Genomic DNA, 17,500 nt, shown 5'->3' on the forward strand with positions numbered 1-17,500 from the left:
CATGCAATGTAAGAGTCCTGAAGTCAGAGTTCTTTCCAAGGAACTCCTGCCCAAAAGGTGCGAGTATTTTGTGTCTCACTCGTCTGTTAAGGTCATTTATTGATTGTGATATGATGACAAGAGATAATTAATTATCTCAGTTCAATTATTTTCGCCAAAATTCCTTTTCCCCTTTTCCATGAAATTTACATTTTACCACATATTCTTCGTAACTATATTTCTCACGCTTTTTGTCTCTGTAACTCGAAATACACTACTCTGAGCTCTCAAAAGCTTCTACATTTTTCTTTGTGTTATAATTCTGTAGGCACACTGGACTTGTAACATGAATAAATGGCTCACAAAAGGATTACATTTAGTGCCACTGTTTTCTGCCTAGACTCCTTCTATTCCACAACTTCAACAGAACTCCAAGCATTCTTTGCCCCTTCTTCTCTAATTCTTAGTGTTTGGAGATGGTTTGGTCATGAGGAAAGAATGGAGGACTAGGTGAAAACATATGAAGTGCTGGGTGGATAGATGATTGAAAAAGATTCTGGAAAGGAAAGCCTTTGATATTCTGGTAGCACGAGAATGCTAGCAAGATAGAGGTTAGCAGATCCAGTGTGAGTGATGGAGCCCAACGTCTTGCTGATGAGACTTTTGTGTAGGTGTATGAAGTGATGTAGAAATATTCTGCACAAGAATGAAGTGGAATGGAATATAGAGTTTATGCCAAAACCAGAGCGCTTCGACCCATGGGGTCATTCAGCGCTGGAAAGGAAATTGAGAGTAGGTAGGTTTGAAAGGTGTAACAAGAGGAACACATGACAGTTGAACTATGAAATAATTGGTAGTAGGAGTTGGAAAGTAAGAAGAAAGAAAGATTATGAATGGAGGAAATGAAAGGGTTTGCAGCTAGAGGCCTAAAGGACTCTGCAAAGAACTTTAAGAATTCCTACAGTGCACCCTGTGAGGTGTAATGACGGCGCTACCTCCCTACGGGGCTCAGCACTGGATAGTCATCCATAATACAGAATTTCATTGTGCGTGTTTGTTTCAGTTACCATTTTGCTGGTTTTTCCACAGAAACATCCCCTCCTAAGGGAAATGGCTTAAAGTCGAAATAAATTACTTAAATTCATTTTTTTAACCCCTCTTATATGATTTTTAGATGCTTCTACTTTTGTTTTTGTTGCTGTTATAAGCAGTAGTGTAGCTCTTAAAAGTGGTTGTGATGAATGAATTTTTGATGTGTTTCTTTCTCCATTTCTAGGTACCACTATACTCAGAGTCCTAGAATAGATGACATTATCTTAGATACAAAAACGGGAACAAGACTTATTACCAATCATTCAAATTACTGCAAGTATGGCGAGCAGGGATTCAATAATGTTGATCCGGCAATGCAGGTATGACTCTCTCTCTCTCTCTCTCTCTCTCTCTCTCTCTCTCTCTCTCTCTCTCTCTCTCTCTCTCTCTCGATATTCCTCTATAAACTGTACATGTTGAGCTGTAATCTTTCATATAGATAAGTTAAATTTGGAAAGACACCAGTCTCTCTCCTCAGTCTATTATCATCTATGTAACCTGACGTAAAATTAGACAAAAAATAATGAATATTTTTTCCTTTAGGCTGTCTTCATGGGAATGGGGCCTGACCTGAAGACGAACTATAAGACTCACAGCTTTAGAAACGTCGAACTGTATAACTTGATGTGTCACTTACTGCAAATTATTCCTGCTCCAAATAGTGGTGAGTACTTACTTTTAAGACTGTGCATTGTGATTACATTTTGCATATTCAATGCATTTTGCAGCAAGTTCAATTTCAGATGACAAAATTATTTTGTTTGCATGTTTTCTAACACTCTTAATAAATGTCCTAAGATTATTTTCCATTTACTTTTTTTAATGAATATAAAGTATAGGAAAATACTCTTAAACTCTCTAGCAAGGGTTCTGCAGAGATACACAGAAAATAGAAACAAACACACTAGCAATGGGACCGCAGAGACATACAGAAAATAGTGTTTCTTACTTTGATTTCTAATCATAAGCATCTGAAAAATGTAAAGGATTTAGTGAGCTGCATAGTTTCGAGGCAGGCAGTAAGGGCTCTCAAGCTCACAGCATCACATTGTCCGCTTAGACAAAAAGGCACAATGGATTTGCTTATGTTATGATACGATGCGACCATGAGCCTTGTTTACGACTCGCATACGCGTACCATAATTTATATATATTAAAAGAATGAAGTTTGGAGGTCGTCAGCCGGCATTGAGACACTAAGTACCGGCATTAATGTACTACTTACAAATCACTTATGTAAAATAATAAATAAAGGGCAACACAACGGATGCCAAATAAATCATGGGTTGATATAAAATCTATTTATTATAATAAATTGCAGTGAACCGCTGATTTTGAAGCCGCAGAGAACTTCTTTGGAGTAGAGTGGAGGTTTACTGTTCTTTGAGGTTTTTCAGCAAAAATTACTCTCTCGCTCCCTAGAAGGGATATTTACGACAATTAAACACTAGCTAAGATGCACGGATTCCCTAATCCACTTAACTATTCAGTTGCACTGCACTATTACTTATACAGATTATTTATACTAGTTGACGTAGCGATGAAGTCATGCAGTCAAATCTTTGACTTCTAATTACAAACGAATGCAGCCATTATACATACAATAGTTAAGGCTTAGACATTATCGAATGGAGATTAACACACTGTCACAGGGTAAGGGGATCGAGACAGGCGAGTACTGCCACGCTCTTAGGACCGGGAAGGAACAAAGATTAATAGGAACAAAGGTTTGATAGGTAGGATTTCTTTTTATATGGATAGGAGGGACGGATGGGATATTATCTTGGGGAAGGTGGCAGGATAGGTGAGGATATGAGGTTCTCATAACAGACACCTTACCTCGTTGGAGGGGAGAGCGTCGCCTCTCAGAAAGAGACGGACATATACGTCCGTTCAGGAAGACACTTGGTACACTCGACAAGAAAACTGAAGATACAGTTTTCATTAGCTTTCGTTCATCCAATTTCCCATTTGTTTTTACTGAAAAGACATAATATCGCTAAATTTAATCTAGAGTATGAAAATGCACTGCAAATTATATCATATTAGTTAAAACTGCAAAACAAAACCGTTCAGATACTTAAAAACACGATATATGTCCGAAGTAATTGGAATTTCTCAGATGGATTCGTTCATAGAGATCTGGTAGATAGAATGTGAATTTCTGATTGTAGTACTATGTATCACGACGACAATATATACTCGTTTTCCTTCATGAACGGGGATATTATTGTATCATTGTAAATGGTGAATGCAATTATTTTTAGCTTCTACAAACTCATGTTTGTATTCCAAAGCGTTTAATGTTAGCTGACGTCAATGGCAGCCAATGTTGCTAAGGCTAAGGTAGGTTGAGCAAATCTAGTTGCATCCGCAAGAGCGCTTTCTATGATGTGGAGGAGCCCTAGAACTTCGAGCGGGAAAGCGCAAGTCCTGGATACTGGCTTAAGTAACGGATTTCACACTGATTACTTTGACGTTGACATGGATCGAATGCTAGTTGCTGTTTACAAAGCTACCGTCATTAAACATAAATCTTTATCAAGTTTAAAGTAGCATGTCAGCTCAAAGATTTTCTGGCTATATGGTCCCATTACAAAGCAGTTCGTAGTAGCCTACAGCCCTACACGACTGCATTTCTTTGCTGCGAGGCTGAAAGATCTCCCAACACATCAGCATTATTTGCACGATATAAAACTTTAATTGCCTGTGCAATACATATTGAGTTATTTGTGGTAATAACTATTTTTACTTAACACAGCTTTTTTCGGGAATGATTTGTGGATGAAACCCGATTTTCAAAAGTACAGATTATATCAAGAGAGCAAGAACGACCGCAGCCTGTGACTAAAATTTTCCACGTCTTTTTACAAACTGAATGTTATGGCAACTGTCGAATGAAATCAAGATTAGGGTATGAATTTCTTAGAGAATTGACTTGAATATTCTGATCCTACAAATTTAAATTTTATCTAGCATAGTGCAGCACGATCTTGTCAGTCATATCACCCCGTTTTCCAGGTATCTGTGCACCGACTCACCGCTCTTTCTTCTGCCTTTCCCCGTCACAAGTCCGTCACCAATACTATAATTTCTCTCTCTCTCTCTCTCTCTCCCCCCTTTTTTTTCCCTCCTCTCTCTCTCTCTCCTCTCTCGTCTCTCTCTCTCTCCTTCTCTCTCCACTTCTAAAACATACTTTATATATATTACCACACAATCTCACAAAGAAAATATAATGAAATTAAGTAGTTATAAATAGGCCTAAGCTTCACGTAAGCAGATTTTGTTCTCTCTCTCTCTCTCTCTCTCTCTCTCTCTCTCTCTCTCTTTTAAAACACATTTGAAAAAAATATTATCACTCAATCTTTCAAAGTAAATATAATGAATTAAGTATCTCTACAGATAGGCCTATGCTTGTGCTCTCTCTCTCTCTCTCTCTCTCTCTCCAAGTCTCATCTCTTCTCTCTCTCTATCTCTCTCTCTCTTCTTCACTTCCAAGTTTCATTCTTCTCTTCTCTCTTCTCTTCTCTCTCTCTCTCTCTCCTCTCTCTCTCTCTCCACTTTAGAAAAATTTAAAAATTTGAAAAAAATATTGTCAATCTCTCAAAGTAAATATAATGAATTAAGTATCTCTATCGATAGGCGTATGCTTGCGCGCTCTCTCTCTCTCTCTATCGTCATAATATTTCATTCTTTACTGTATTGTTCCCCACGATTTCCACAATTACTGACCAAATTTTAAAACACTTTCTCTCATTGTTTAAGATCCGTCTTCAATTATGCATGAATGTTACGTCAGTTTAGTGTCAAACATTACTTATAAATAAGGTTTCACAGTAGGTTTTAAAAAAGGATGATCGATATTCTTCCCTGAACTGACGTTACCAAACCAACATTAACGAATAATATAGAGCCTGTTTCTACATTCAAAGTATGAAATTATTTAAAGGACCTCCTACAGAATCTTTATGGTGTAAAGTTAATGGAAATCTAGAAAGCTAAAAACGCTACGATTTTGAAGCTCCGCCCCCTTTCTAGAGTTGCCAGGTGTGGCATTATTGAACACTATATGTCCGAAGTTTTAAAAAAACTGTATCTTGACAATCCTTGCCGAGTGTACGTGAAGACGGCACCCACGCTTTTCGACCAGCTACCCCTCAGATTCTTCGATTGTGGAGGGGTTACTTCTTTGGAGATTGTTCTACTGGTCACTGACTCTCAGTCCCCTTGTCTTAGGCCTAGACTCACATCACAACCTCCCCTATGGGGGGTGCCAAGTTGGCGCTGTTGTCTTGCGGGTGACATCTGGAAGTAAGAGACCTCGGGGGAGAATCGGGTGTAGGATGGGTGGGCAGGCGGTGAGGCTCTGGATAGGGTCTCCAGGCGCTTGTGGCATTCAAAATTCTCTTGTTGGGCCTCTTGTAGGAGGCCAAGATGGCGGAATGGCCGTCACGAGTGACACTTGGCTAAACCAAATGTAGTGCACAATCATTTATCCATTTAGAAGCACCGTGAAAGACAATACTTAACATCTTATTGCCATGCTTCAAAGTTAATTTTTTTTTGAGTTTCTTTACAATCTTCTATGCCTCAACGCATACACAGGCAATCAACTACAAAGTAAAATAAGGAACAAATTAAATGCATCTTATTGTAGATTAAGCCAATAGTACACTAATGCTCAAACCTGAGGAAATGGAAGAGATAATGTTGCATAACAATAAGAGAACAGAACAGAATATAGAATTTAGACCAAAGTCCAAGCTCTGCGACCTATGAGGTCATTCAGCGTTGAAACAGAAATTGACTAAAAGATTTGAAAGGTGTAACAGGTGGAAAACCTCGCAGTCGCATTATAAATCAATTGTTAGGGGAGGGTGAAAAGTAAGATGGAAGAAAGAGAATATGAAAGGAGGTACAATAAAAGGAATGAAAGGGGTTGCAGCTAGAGGCCGAAGGCACACTGCAAAAAACATCAAGTAATGCCTATAGGGCACCGCATGAGGTGCACTGACGGCACTAACTCCTACGGGGAATATTAGCGAGTCCTGGTGTAATAATATATGCTCAGGAATGAAAAGAAAATAGCTGCTATCTGAAAAAAGTAAGCAAAATTAAATTAAAATGTTCACAAACGTTCCGTAAGAAAACAAAGTTCATAGTGTAGTTCGAGTGACAGTTTGTTACTCATAGTTTTGGTCTTGAAGACAAGGAGACCGAAGAAAAATGAAATAGAATTTGCTATGGGAAAAATGGGAAAATGGAAATGCCTAAGATGAATTTCCTCAGATTTCACTTGCCCAGATTAAAAGAAAAAGATCAATATTCGATCTATTCTTTTCATGTCTTTTTACCATATGACAGGTATGACAGGTACAGGGCGTATGTAAGAAATCCCGAACAGACAATGAAACTGGGCTTCTCCTGACCGAAACCACTGCCGTGTTTATCAGAATAAAACCACTTAACACTATTACTTTATACATGAAACTTTCTTTTCTATGCTTAGATGATATTTTTATACTGATTCCATGCGGCTCAATATCAACTTGAATGTCAAGTCAACGGCCTCTGTGGGTTTGTTCCGTATGAATAGGGTTCATCTGAATATTAATAATAACAATAAACCAAAAACGAATAAAAATCTTGTGCAAAACCCTAAGGCTTCATAAAGCATCCAGTACAGCTCGCTGTCACTCTACAAATTTAAAGTAGCGAGACTAGAACTCCAAGTTTGTACCTAATTTAATTATAAGGTAAACTTTGTGACTTTTAAGATGAGCAGAGCCTACTGTGAAGCTTTCCTTTGCCATGGAATGATCACGTTCTTTCATTTTCCCCGTATGCTTTGTGCTTAGTGTTCTTACGCCTATGTAGCTTGAATTACCGATCCACCCGCAGGTACCAAAGGAACCTTAGACCACCTGTTGCGCCACCCTCCGCCACAGGCGCCGTTAGACAGCCTGAAGAATTTGCTGCAGGAGGAGACGCACCAGTTGCCGAAGAGACCAGTACCACCAAAGGAGCTCAAAGATGGCATCCCGACAGAATCGGATTTAGAGCGGGTTTGTGTTTGTGATGCTGAAGATCCACCTGAGGTAGAAGAGGTAGGAATGAAGTCTTTAACAAATTATGTGACGAGGGACGAATCATCGGACCATTTCAGATTTAGGATTGTTTTGCCATGCTAAAAATATGCCTTTCTTTTGTAAGAATAGATACTAGTTTCGCCATGTGACCAGCCAAATATGTGCAGAAGGCCAAATATATGTGGTAGGCCAAGTATGTGTAGTAGGCCAGGTATGATTTGAAGTGGCTAGACGGAGCACCGGATGAATTAAATATAACTCTCAAATACCCTTTCTTTGTCCTTCACAGCCACCGCCAACGACAACTACCACGACTACCACGACCCCTGCCCCAGATACCACCACAGAGGAGCTAGTCACGGAGAGTGCTGCGCCTATTCCCAACAACAGCACCAGCAACGACACTGATGTAGAAGTCGACGAGAACGCCAGTAACACAACCGCCAACGCGAATTCAACCACAACTACTACCACTACCACCACAACAACCACAACTACAACGACTACCACAACTACAACCACGACACCGGCTCCAACGACTACAACTCTCAGTCCCGAAGAGATAAAAGTTCGGACGTCATTGCTGCTTAATTACCACACGCCTTGGGCAACGCCTGGATATGCGTCTATGAGGGATATCACTGGTAGACTACAGGTCCTTCCTCACACGAATTACATCATAGGTATGTACTCATACTTTTTTACATTATATATATATATATATATATATATATGATATATATATATATAATATATATATATATATATATGTGTGTGTGTGTGTGTATATATATATATATATATATATATATATAATATATATATATATATATATATATATAAAATATATGTGTATGTGTTTGTATGTTTTGGCATGCGCTGTATATATTAAAGCTACACACTGAATCGATTTCAAAGGCTCTGTAGTGAGCTTCAGAGAACTGATTCTTTGGAAATGTATTTACAAATTGCTTAAAATTTTTAAGTCTTTGAATAAAAATGTGTAGCACTGCAGGAACTCTTGAAATACAGTGCTTAGTGAAATTCCGAAATATCTGTGATCAAACCTTCTCTCTAAAATTATGTCCTGAAAGAAATAAATAGATTTCTTCTGCTGAGAAATTCCCGTCATGTTCCACAGTAATAATTTCATCACATTGAGACCAAAGATTATTTCACAGGCCCCATAACCTACTATGAGATTCAGGGCTTCTGTAACACGGTTTTTTGGTAATAACTTTTTATCTATGCATTTCATAGATATAACGCTTATTCAGAATACACATTATATCTACACATAAATTTTGACTGTATTCTGCATTACGTAGGTTGAATAAATTTGGTACTTATAAAGTAAAAGTGACTTTTTTTGAAGACGGGCCAACTTACTCGAGATAAGGTTTCGAACGCACTCGTTACGTAACTTAAGACAGCATTTCTTCCCTCTTTCTCGATGGATGATTGCCTATACGTAACGAAGGCTATACCTCTGGCAACAATGACAAAAATTTAAATACAAGCAAAGCAGTCACCTTTATGAACTCTGAATCCTCTCCAATGATAATTGTCATTATGAACAAATCAACAAAATATGTCAATAAATACAAAAACACTTCAATTATTAGTCTAACTCCCAAAATAAGTATCCTAAGAAATTACAGCCTACTTTATAGGTCACAATCAGATTGACAAAATGTAGGGAATAGTTGGTAATTTTCAAAGACATAGTAGACAAGCTTGATTTGATAACTGCTCTATCCAATGTCAAGCAATTTTTATTTTTCGGCTATCTACCTATTTACTAAAAAAAAAAAAAAAAAAAAGACGGTACCGTATTTTGGCTTTAAACCTTCACCAATAATTATCGTCAGAATGATGACTTCATGAGGCTCCACCCACTTTGGCCTCGTTATAATTCAGGATAACAATGAAGGCTATCATGGACATTGGTGTATTAGAAAATGTAACTTCTGGCTATATAAACTCATTTCTCGAGTAGTTGTAAGAAGTGCTAAATGATCCTCATGGATCCCAGCAGTTGGCCTAAACGTTTAATTCATGTATATTGCTGCTATTACTAATTTTGCGGCACTACTGCTACAGTAGTATTACTACGCTAGCACAGATACCCCACCCACAACTATGTATCGTTCCGCCATTCATAAAGTCTTTATATCCAACATGGTCGTACAGACTAAAGAAGAAAGATAATTATATCGGATGATCCGTTGGTCTGCTGGAGATTTTAGCACATATAAGCTTGTATTTATTTTGGATAGAAATCTTATTTTAACAAAAATAGTTATATAAAGACTATGGTGGCATAGTGAATAGTTAATGGAAATGTTCAAAATCCTGAATGACATTACAAGTATTATAATCACGTTACGCTAAATACAAATCAGACCATTAACATTGGATTTATACTAGAAACTGAATAATTACCTATTCAGGCTATAGTAAGTATAAAGTTGCAAGTCGTAAGAAAAATGCAGTTTTGGAACATGGGTCTCAGAGCCGATGGAATAAGGTGAATGGGTTTCTGTCTGGTGGATGGACGGGGCAACATTTCGTAAAACGATGTTTACCTTGCTCACATAATGAATGTTTTTCGACTCTTGGCTCGCAATCATTGGCCATGGCGTCGGCTAGATCATTTTTACTCTATAAAAATTAAAACTATCGGGTTTAGGTTATTGATAATGCTGACAAAATTTGTGTGTAGTTGTAAAATATGCATATGTCAACTTTCAGCTACATCCGATGCTTTGATAAGGAGCAAAATCCAAAAAACCGTGTTACAGAGGCCCTGAATTTCATAGTAGTGGGTTTTAGTAAGCCTTCAGTGCATTTCGCATGGTGTACTGTGCGCAATACTAAAGTATGTTTGCAGCGGTCCTTTAGGGTTTATGCTATAGCTGCACCCCCTTTCTAGCCTGTTACTTTACCTCCATTCCCGCTTCCTTTCTCTGTTCTTACTCCTCGTATCTTGCTGTTCAACCACCATAACGCCGCCTTAAGTCAGTCTTAATCGTTAAAGGGCCGAAAATCCCCCAGCACTTTGCTTGAATCTAAATTGTAATAAAATCCAAATCCCCTCCTTAACGTTAAAATTTTAAACATAATATAAGAAAAGCCTTATACAAATTGCGCCACACCTTTATTTCCTTTAATGAATAAACAAATTTTTTATGACTTATTATTTCTCGCTGCATTTAATTCTATAAACGAATAGAGATCCAAAATTATTTATTTCAATTCTAGTCTATAGTACAGTATAATTGAGGTAATTCTCATCTACATGCGGCATGCAATTGTGATGATGTGGCTTGTCATCAGTTGTGATGTAAATGCTCTTCATTGTTTGCTAATTGTCGTGTGCTGGTGAGGGAGGGCGTAGCTTAAGTTGTCTGTAGTGGCAGAATGTTATCTTGGATTCAGGTGATTATAGTTGTACTCATTATATTCATACTGGTCGCCGAAACATGATAATGATATAGGTGTTGTTTGTGAACTTAAAGAATTGCTATTATCCAAACGTGCTTTAGCAATTCATTTGTCGTTCTTAGGTAGACAGACACAAAGCCAGTATGTTAGGGAATTAATTTTGTAGAACGGAAAAACTAAGTTTGAAAACATTGCTCTCAAAACCTGATGTGAAAACATTGCTCTCTCAAAACATGACGGTGTATTCCTATATGAAAAAAGGCTCAGACAAGTTTACTACATTTTTTAATTGTTACTTACCCCAATTTGTACTGTTCTTATAATGTGGACTTCACTAAACTTGGGAGTGGCTTTGAACATAATGCACTACTTGAAATTTCCTTAGGATGATATGGCGTACATACTGTTACCTTTCTGCAGCCTTCCCAGTAGTGAAGTGCATTTAGTAACATTTGCAATTACAGAGCCATCTTATTCCAACAGGAAAGCTACAGAAAGCTTTTATTTGGCCTTGAAATTAGTATTCAGTCTGCAATATCTATTCTTCCTGACTCAGATATCAGGAATAAACTATTGTGCATTTCACGGCCGTATCTAATTGATTTTCGTCGATATAACCTTAACAAAGCATCGGATATGGATCGTATTGTGAAAGTACCTATTTGAAGCCACGGCCCAAGTGGCAAAAATATGCAGTGATGTATAATGTTGATAATTAAAGCGCTTATCAGAGTAAATCAAAGAGATTTAAAAGGAAACTTATCTAAATTTAGTAAGCACCCAGAGAGTTGCTAGTTTTGACGTAAACTATGTATGGTAATGACCTTTGAAACGCAATTATCTGACCCTCTTCCCCAATAAGTAGTAAAGGAAAGGCTGGGCAAATCACTGTTGGGAATGACGATGATATTACGGTTCCGATTGGTGATACCAATGATAATGAATAACAGTTTGGTATATACATATGACAATATTATAGCAAAGGAATTTGGTAAATATACATATGGCAATATTATTATTTTCATTATAAAATTTTACGTTGACTTTAGGAATACATAACAATTACAACGCAATTTCTATTTACCTTTTCATTATCAGTTATAAAAACCTTTGGAATTGGAGAAATATTATCATATTAAAATTATAATATGATCATTAAGATATTTTGGCCCGATATACCTGGTAACCTTGCATAACAGTAAACACCGCCGACGATAGGGCTAGGGCAGCCGATCACTTATAGGTCAAAGCCAGGTTATACGTGACTGCTGCTTCACCTGTGGCAAGCCTAGCAAATTGTCCTTGTGGCTGCAAGACTGCTTTCTTGTGTGTTTTTGCAGTTTGCAACAAAGAAAAGAATTGAATGCCAAATATTAACAGATAAGTGGTTAATAAGGCGATGCACAAGCACCAAACGATTTAGACAGAAGGACAAAGGTGGCCATTATAGGGCTAATACTCGAATTATGAGTTTGTAAAAGAGAGATATGCAAGTATTTTGTTTATAGCAAGGCCTTTCTAACTTTTCAGACCAAGAGTAAACGATGATCGAATTATTTTTACTGATAAACTATCTCACTGACTAGCACCGACGACCATTTTTAGCTTACCTATTCTACTGAACTTATATATATATATATATATATATATAGTATATATATATATATATATAATAATTTCATTTATGCATTTTATGTACTATGTGCATTTATGTATATGCCATATCCGTGATGTGTATATATACGGTATATGCAATTATCCATATTCTATCATCCTCTTCCCTGATGTAGAATTATGAATAATATCAATAACAAAAGTAATGATGATAACTATAATGAATATTAATGTAATTATTATCATTATGATTAATTATATCATTATCAATACTTAACATGGCCGTGTGCGTAGGGAAAACAAAGTATGGTTTATAATGCATTTTTATTCATGGGCAAAATACTGGTCTTGATCCACACAGGTCCTGTGACCGGGTATCTGAACGATATTTTGCGTATCCTTAAAACTCCAGGGTAACAAAGGTTTTAACAGAGAGTATGTAAGACTTCTTTCATATTTCAAGTTAAAGGAAACGTGAATTGCGCCATTGAACTAAATTACACAACATGTATTCTCATTTAATGCCAGTTCCCTTATGCATACTAATTAGGTGTTTTGAGTGTGTGAAACAAAATAATAATTCCATACACTACTATTATTACTACTACCAACATCTGAGTCTTCATTCATAGAGTATATGGGCTGGCGTCTAGTCAAGTACGTCAAACTGCAGTATCAATGAGTGGGAAGGCCTTCAGTAATGATGCTTTATTAGCCTATCTACCTGCCTGCTAGATGAAATTTCTGATTTACTCTGATAAGTGCCCGAATTATCAACATTAGACACCACTGTTTATTTTTGCCAATTAGGCTGTGGCTTCAAATAGCTATTTCCAAAACACGATCCATACCTGATGCTTTAGTAAGATATTATCGACGAAAATCAATTGAACGCGGCCCTGAAATGCACAGTAGTTTCCTGTACAGAAAACCAATCTAGTATCAACCAAAGACGGCAGGAAACATAACTAGGTCTTATCTCTCATAACAGTCTTCCTTTCCGCATAAGGAAGTAATTCTGCCGATTCCAGTATAAAAACTTGAAACAAAGTGCTCAGACATTGTCATCATCTTATACCTTAGAAATCGATTAAACAGTTGTGAACTTGAGCATGAAATTGATTCCGTATTAGAACTGTATAAAACTACTTTAAATTCAAGATGTCTTATCCAAAACCCATTCTGTGTTTACTTAACGTAACGAATTTCCCTTGGATTGGGAAGTGTGGCAACTGCTGCTTTCTTGCGGTTGATCATTTGGCGACCAGTTTTTGCTCTTCATCTGGGATTTAGAGCAAATTTGATTGAGTGTATGTTGATGTTTTTAATTTATGATGTTTAATGTTCCTACGTCTGATAATGAATGTAAATGCACCAGTTATGGAAATTCAAGACAGATTCCACCTATGATATTACGAAAATAATAGCAGCAGCAGAAAATCTGTGTAACGGGGTATAAGAGAGGCTTAATGTGGCCATTGGTGATCTTTGATGGTGAACAATAAGGAAGAGAACACCTCTACCATGCTTATTAAATGTCCAACAATAAAAGTGGAAAAGATTATTGTAGCCGGAAAATATGATGATGAATAAAGGAGAGAGAAGAGAAGAGAGAGCGCTAGCAACTTCCTATAGACACTTATTTCATGCTGTATATGCATATAGATATGTATACATATATACCTCTATATATATAATATATATATAATATATATATATATATTATAAGTATATATATATTAATATATATTATATATACATACTATATATTATATATATAATAATATATATATATATATATTATATCTATATATCGTGTATATACATCCTATATATATATGTATATACATACTATATATATATATATATATATATATATATATAATATTATATATAAAGGTATAAGCCACGAAGGAAAAATAAACAACGGAAGTTTCTGCAAGGTCTTTCGACGTTCAACGTCGAAAGATCTTGTAGAAACTCCGTTGTTTATTTTTCCTTCGTGGCTTATACCTTTATTTATGGATTTATCACGTTCCAAACTTTCGTGATTCAGTTATACATGCATATATAATATATTATTATAAATATATATACGTACTATTATATAGCTATCTAATTATATATATTATATATATATAATTATATAATACGGCACATATATGCATATATATAGAGAGAGAAATACAATATATATATATATATATATATATATAAATGTGTGTATGTGCGTGTGTGTGTATGCATGCGTTTGTATGTGCTTGCGTGCCAGGATGCAAGTACTTTTATTTCTTATTTCACATGAATGTGAACCGAAGAAAACTGACATAAAGCTTTAATTTTCCTTCTAGGGCTCCACGAATCCATAAACCTGGGATTATGGGTCAGCTTCACCACGAACAATGAGACACTTTCTCTCGTTGAGGAAGAAAATAATCCCGTCCTTCCTGAGGGCATCGAAGTCAAACCTGAGGTAGGGTATTTCTCGTCTTTCGTGTGTTTCCCCAAGGAAAATCAATATTTTGAAAAATTAAGTGGAGAACAAAGACAATTAAATTTGCATTTGCATTTATTATTTAGTTTGGTTCTTTAATAATTGACTGGTTGTTGGATGTTACTAAAATACACGTACCTTGTGTTTCCCTCTGATATTTTTCATGTCTTTTGCATCTCACTGCAAACCCCGGATCACATCTTTCCTTAGACTATTGGTAATGTTGAAGAGTGAGAAGAACTGAATTTCTTGTGCAGTATTCATCGTTTACCTCAAGTTTTTATACAAAATCGTTTTTATCGTAAAAATTTTGTGTTTTTCATAACTATCATCTACGTTATATGCATTCAGCCCTTGTTACATCTCATCGCTATAAATAATTCAACCATAAGCTTTTTTTAGGTCCATTTCATCCACATTGCTCATGCACATAAAGCATTTTGTGATCCATCACTTTATCAATCATTGGGCTTTATACACCTTTCCACGTAGCCTTATTATCTACTTTATTACTTTTTCCACTGTGTAGAGGTAAGAATGATTCTTATTCATTCAAGAGGCAGGTTTTTCGACGTCTCAACCCCAGCCGCCCCAGCCATGTCTCCCCAACCCCTTTTTCATATTTGACTCTCATAAATCTCTTTCTCCTCCGGCAGGAGCGGCCCCCACCTTGCTGGAGGGCTGACCCCCGCCTGAGCCGCTCTCGGGAGGATCAGTGCAACAGGATGCTGACCACGGAGCTCTATCAGAGTAAAAACGTCTCTTTGATACAGCTCTTCCCTGAAGGTAATTATGTCGTTGGAAATTTAAATGATGGTCCCGGAATGAGAGAGGCAGGCGCACGGCAATGAAAGCTGTCTCCTTTTCTTCTCCAGGCAAAGTTTAGATTTGTTAGGAAGTAAAAGATAATTGCGTTTCCCATCCAGAGGTGTATTAACACTTCGAGTGAAAATAGAAGGTGTTAAGAAAATTGATTAATAATGCAGTAATACTTTTGTTTTTCTAGATTTATCTATATGAACACCTGCTATCGTGCATTGCTAATATGAAAGAAGAAAAAATAATTATACTCAACATATGATTACAGATGAATTTCAAAAAGAGCAGTAATGAGTAGGTGATGGATTGCCGTTTTTTATACATTCCTTAAAGTCAAAATGCTGTTTCAGAAATGTTTTATGCAAGTGTTGCAGTAATTGATGTTAAGTATTTTTATCAGGATCAATGTAAAACTACTAATCAACATGTCTCGTGCGTATTATTATATGTTTTTATATCCAATTCTCTTTTAACATGAATTATTTCTACCTTAACAGTTTTGAAAATGGGATAGGTTGTCTTTAAAATAAGTGTACCGTATAATAATGAATACCAGAGTTACTGTCCTTCCAAACTAATATGGTTATAAATGTATGATTTGTGTTTACCTCATGCAAATTTAACTCTGCTTACAAACCATGAAACTGCATTTGCAAGCATTCCAGACGTCATCAATCCTTTACTTTTTTCATATTTTCCAGAACTCGAAACCCGAGAAATGGTCGAGGCTGAGGGCCACCTTTTATCTAATATGGCGCCTGTGAAGTCAGGATACGGTGATGCTCGCCATGCCATCATCAATGCCATCAAACTTTGGACCACACAGAAACAGGACGTCAATGTGATCCATGGCCCCGTGTTTGATTACAACCTGGATGGCATTAGAGACTCAGTCAGTGGAGTATTGTGAGTACACATTGATTCATGACTTTGTTTCATTTACTGAGACCACCAGACTGTGAGCAGCTGTAATTAGATTTGGGAAATTATTTAACTCTGATATTGAAATATCTTCGCTTATTAATTCTATGTATTTTTTTTTTTGCCCGGTCACAAATAATTTTGATCCACCATATTTTCTGTTCCTTATTCGTAAATTTTTGCTGCAGGGATGCCATTTTTTTTACCAGCTCTTTTGCAACCCTGTCTCCTAATAAATGTTTGTTTACCGTTCCGCATCTTCCTATTTAATACAGTAGCAACGAAATATACACCGTTTACTCTCATTTATCGTGCTACAACTTTCCGCATAAAAAATCATTTCAAAACACCTGTCCCTGGCTGTGGCCATGCAGGATGGATTCCCGATTCCGTAGCTTTCTTCTGATGCCTGCTTTCTAACCACCTCCAGACGCCAGAAAGACACTTACAATAGCTATTCCTAAACCAGCATTACACCAGAACCACTTAATTCTCCATATTCTTTTGTGATAATGCACTCGCTCGAAGCTTTTTATGAATTTCAGTACCTTTCCTCGTCAATTCTAATGGGCCATGTGAGGCACAAGCCGTTTGAATACCCAGATTATGTCATATGCTTGATGCAGGTTTTAATTTTTGTTGGATTTTTGTTATGTAAATGGGATCATTGTAAGTATAGTGTACAACTCACTATATTCCTATATCTATATATATTATATATATATATATATATATATATATATATATATATATGTGTGTGTGTGTGTGTGTGTTGTGTGTGTGTCGTGTTTGTATGTGAGTATGTGTCTACATATATTAAAATGTATGTTGTTTGTGATATGGAGATATATAAATTTTTCTTTTTGAAGGAATAAAATCAAGCCTTTGGTGCCAAGCAATTACTTCTACATCGTAAGTTCCTGCAGTCAGAATGAAACAGTTGCCAAGTGTCCTGGGGACAAAGTAGATGTTTTGTCCTTCGTCTTTCCTAATACAGATTATAAGGACAACTGTCACATGGTAAGAAAATCATTTTACTTTCCTT

General features: G+C 36.5%; 1 protein-coding gene across 4 annotated transcripts in view; it reads left to right on the forward strand.

The window, feature by feature from the left end:
• The window catches only part of LOC135219636 (venom phosphodiesterase 2-like), a 116,699-nt gene that overhangs the window by 98,084 nt on the left and 1,115 nt on the right, over positions 1–17,500 (forward strand). For all 4 annotated transcript variants that reach the window (XM_064256566.1, XM_064256568.1, XM_064256567.1 and 1 more), the window contains 9 exons: positions 1–57; positions 1,256–1,391; positions 1,615–1,735; positions 6,973–7,178; positions 7,450–7,843; positions 14,573–14,694; positions 15,372–15,501; positions 16,236–16,440; positions 17,325–17,475. The exon at positions 1–57 is cut by the window's left edge and continues 25 nt beyond it. In XM_064256566.1, coding sequence (XP_064112636.1) covers positions 1–57; positions 1,256–1,391; positions 1,615–1,735; positions 6,973–7,178; positions 7,450–7,843; positions 14,573–14,694; positions 15,372–15,501; positions 16,236–16,440; positions 17,325–17,475 — 1,522 coding nt within the window. The remainder of the gene's footprint in view (positions 58–1,255; positions 1,392–1,614; positions 1,736–6,972; positions 7,179–7,449; positions 7,844–14,572; positions 14,695–15,371; positions 15,502–16,235; positions 16,441–17,324; positions 17,476–17,500) is intronic.

This window comes from Macrobrachium nipponense, chromosome 1, assembly GCF_015104395.2.
Source record: "Macrobrachium nipponense isolate FS-2020 chromosome 1, ASM1510439v2, whole genome shotgun sequence".
NCBI lineage: Eukaryota > Metazoa > Arthropoda > Malacostraca > Decapoda > Palaemonidae > Macrobrachium > Macrobrachium nipponense.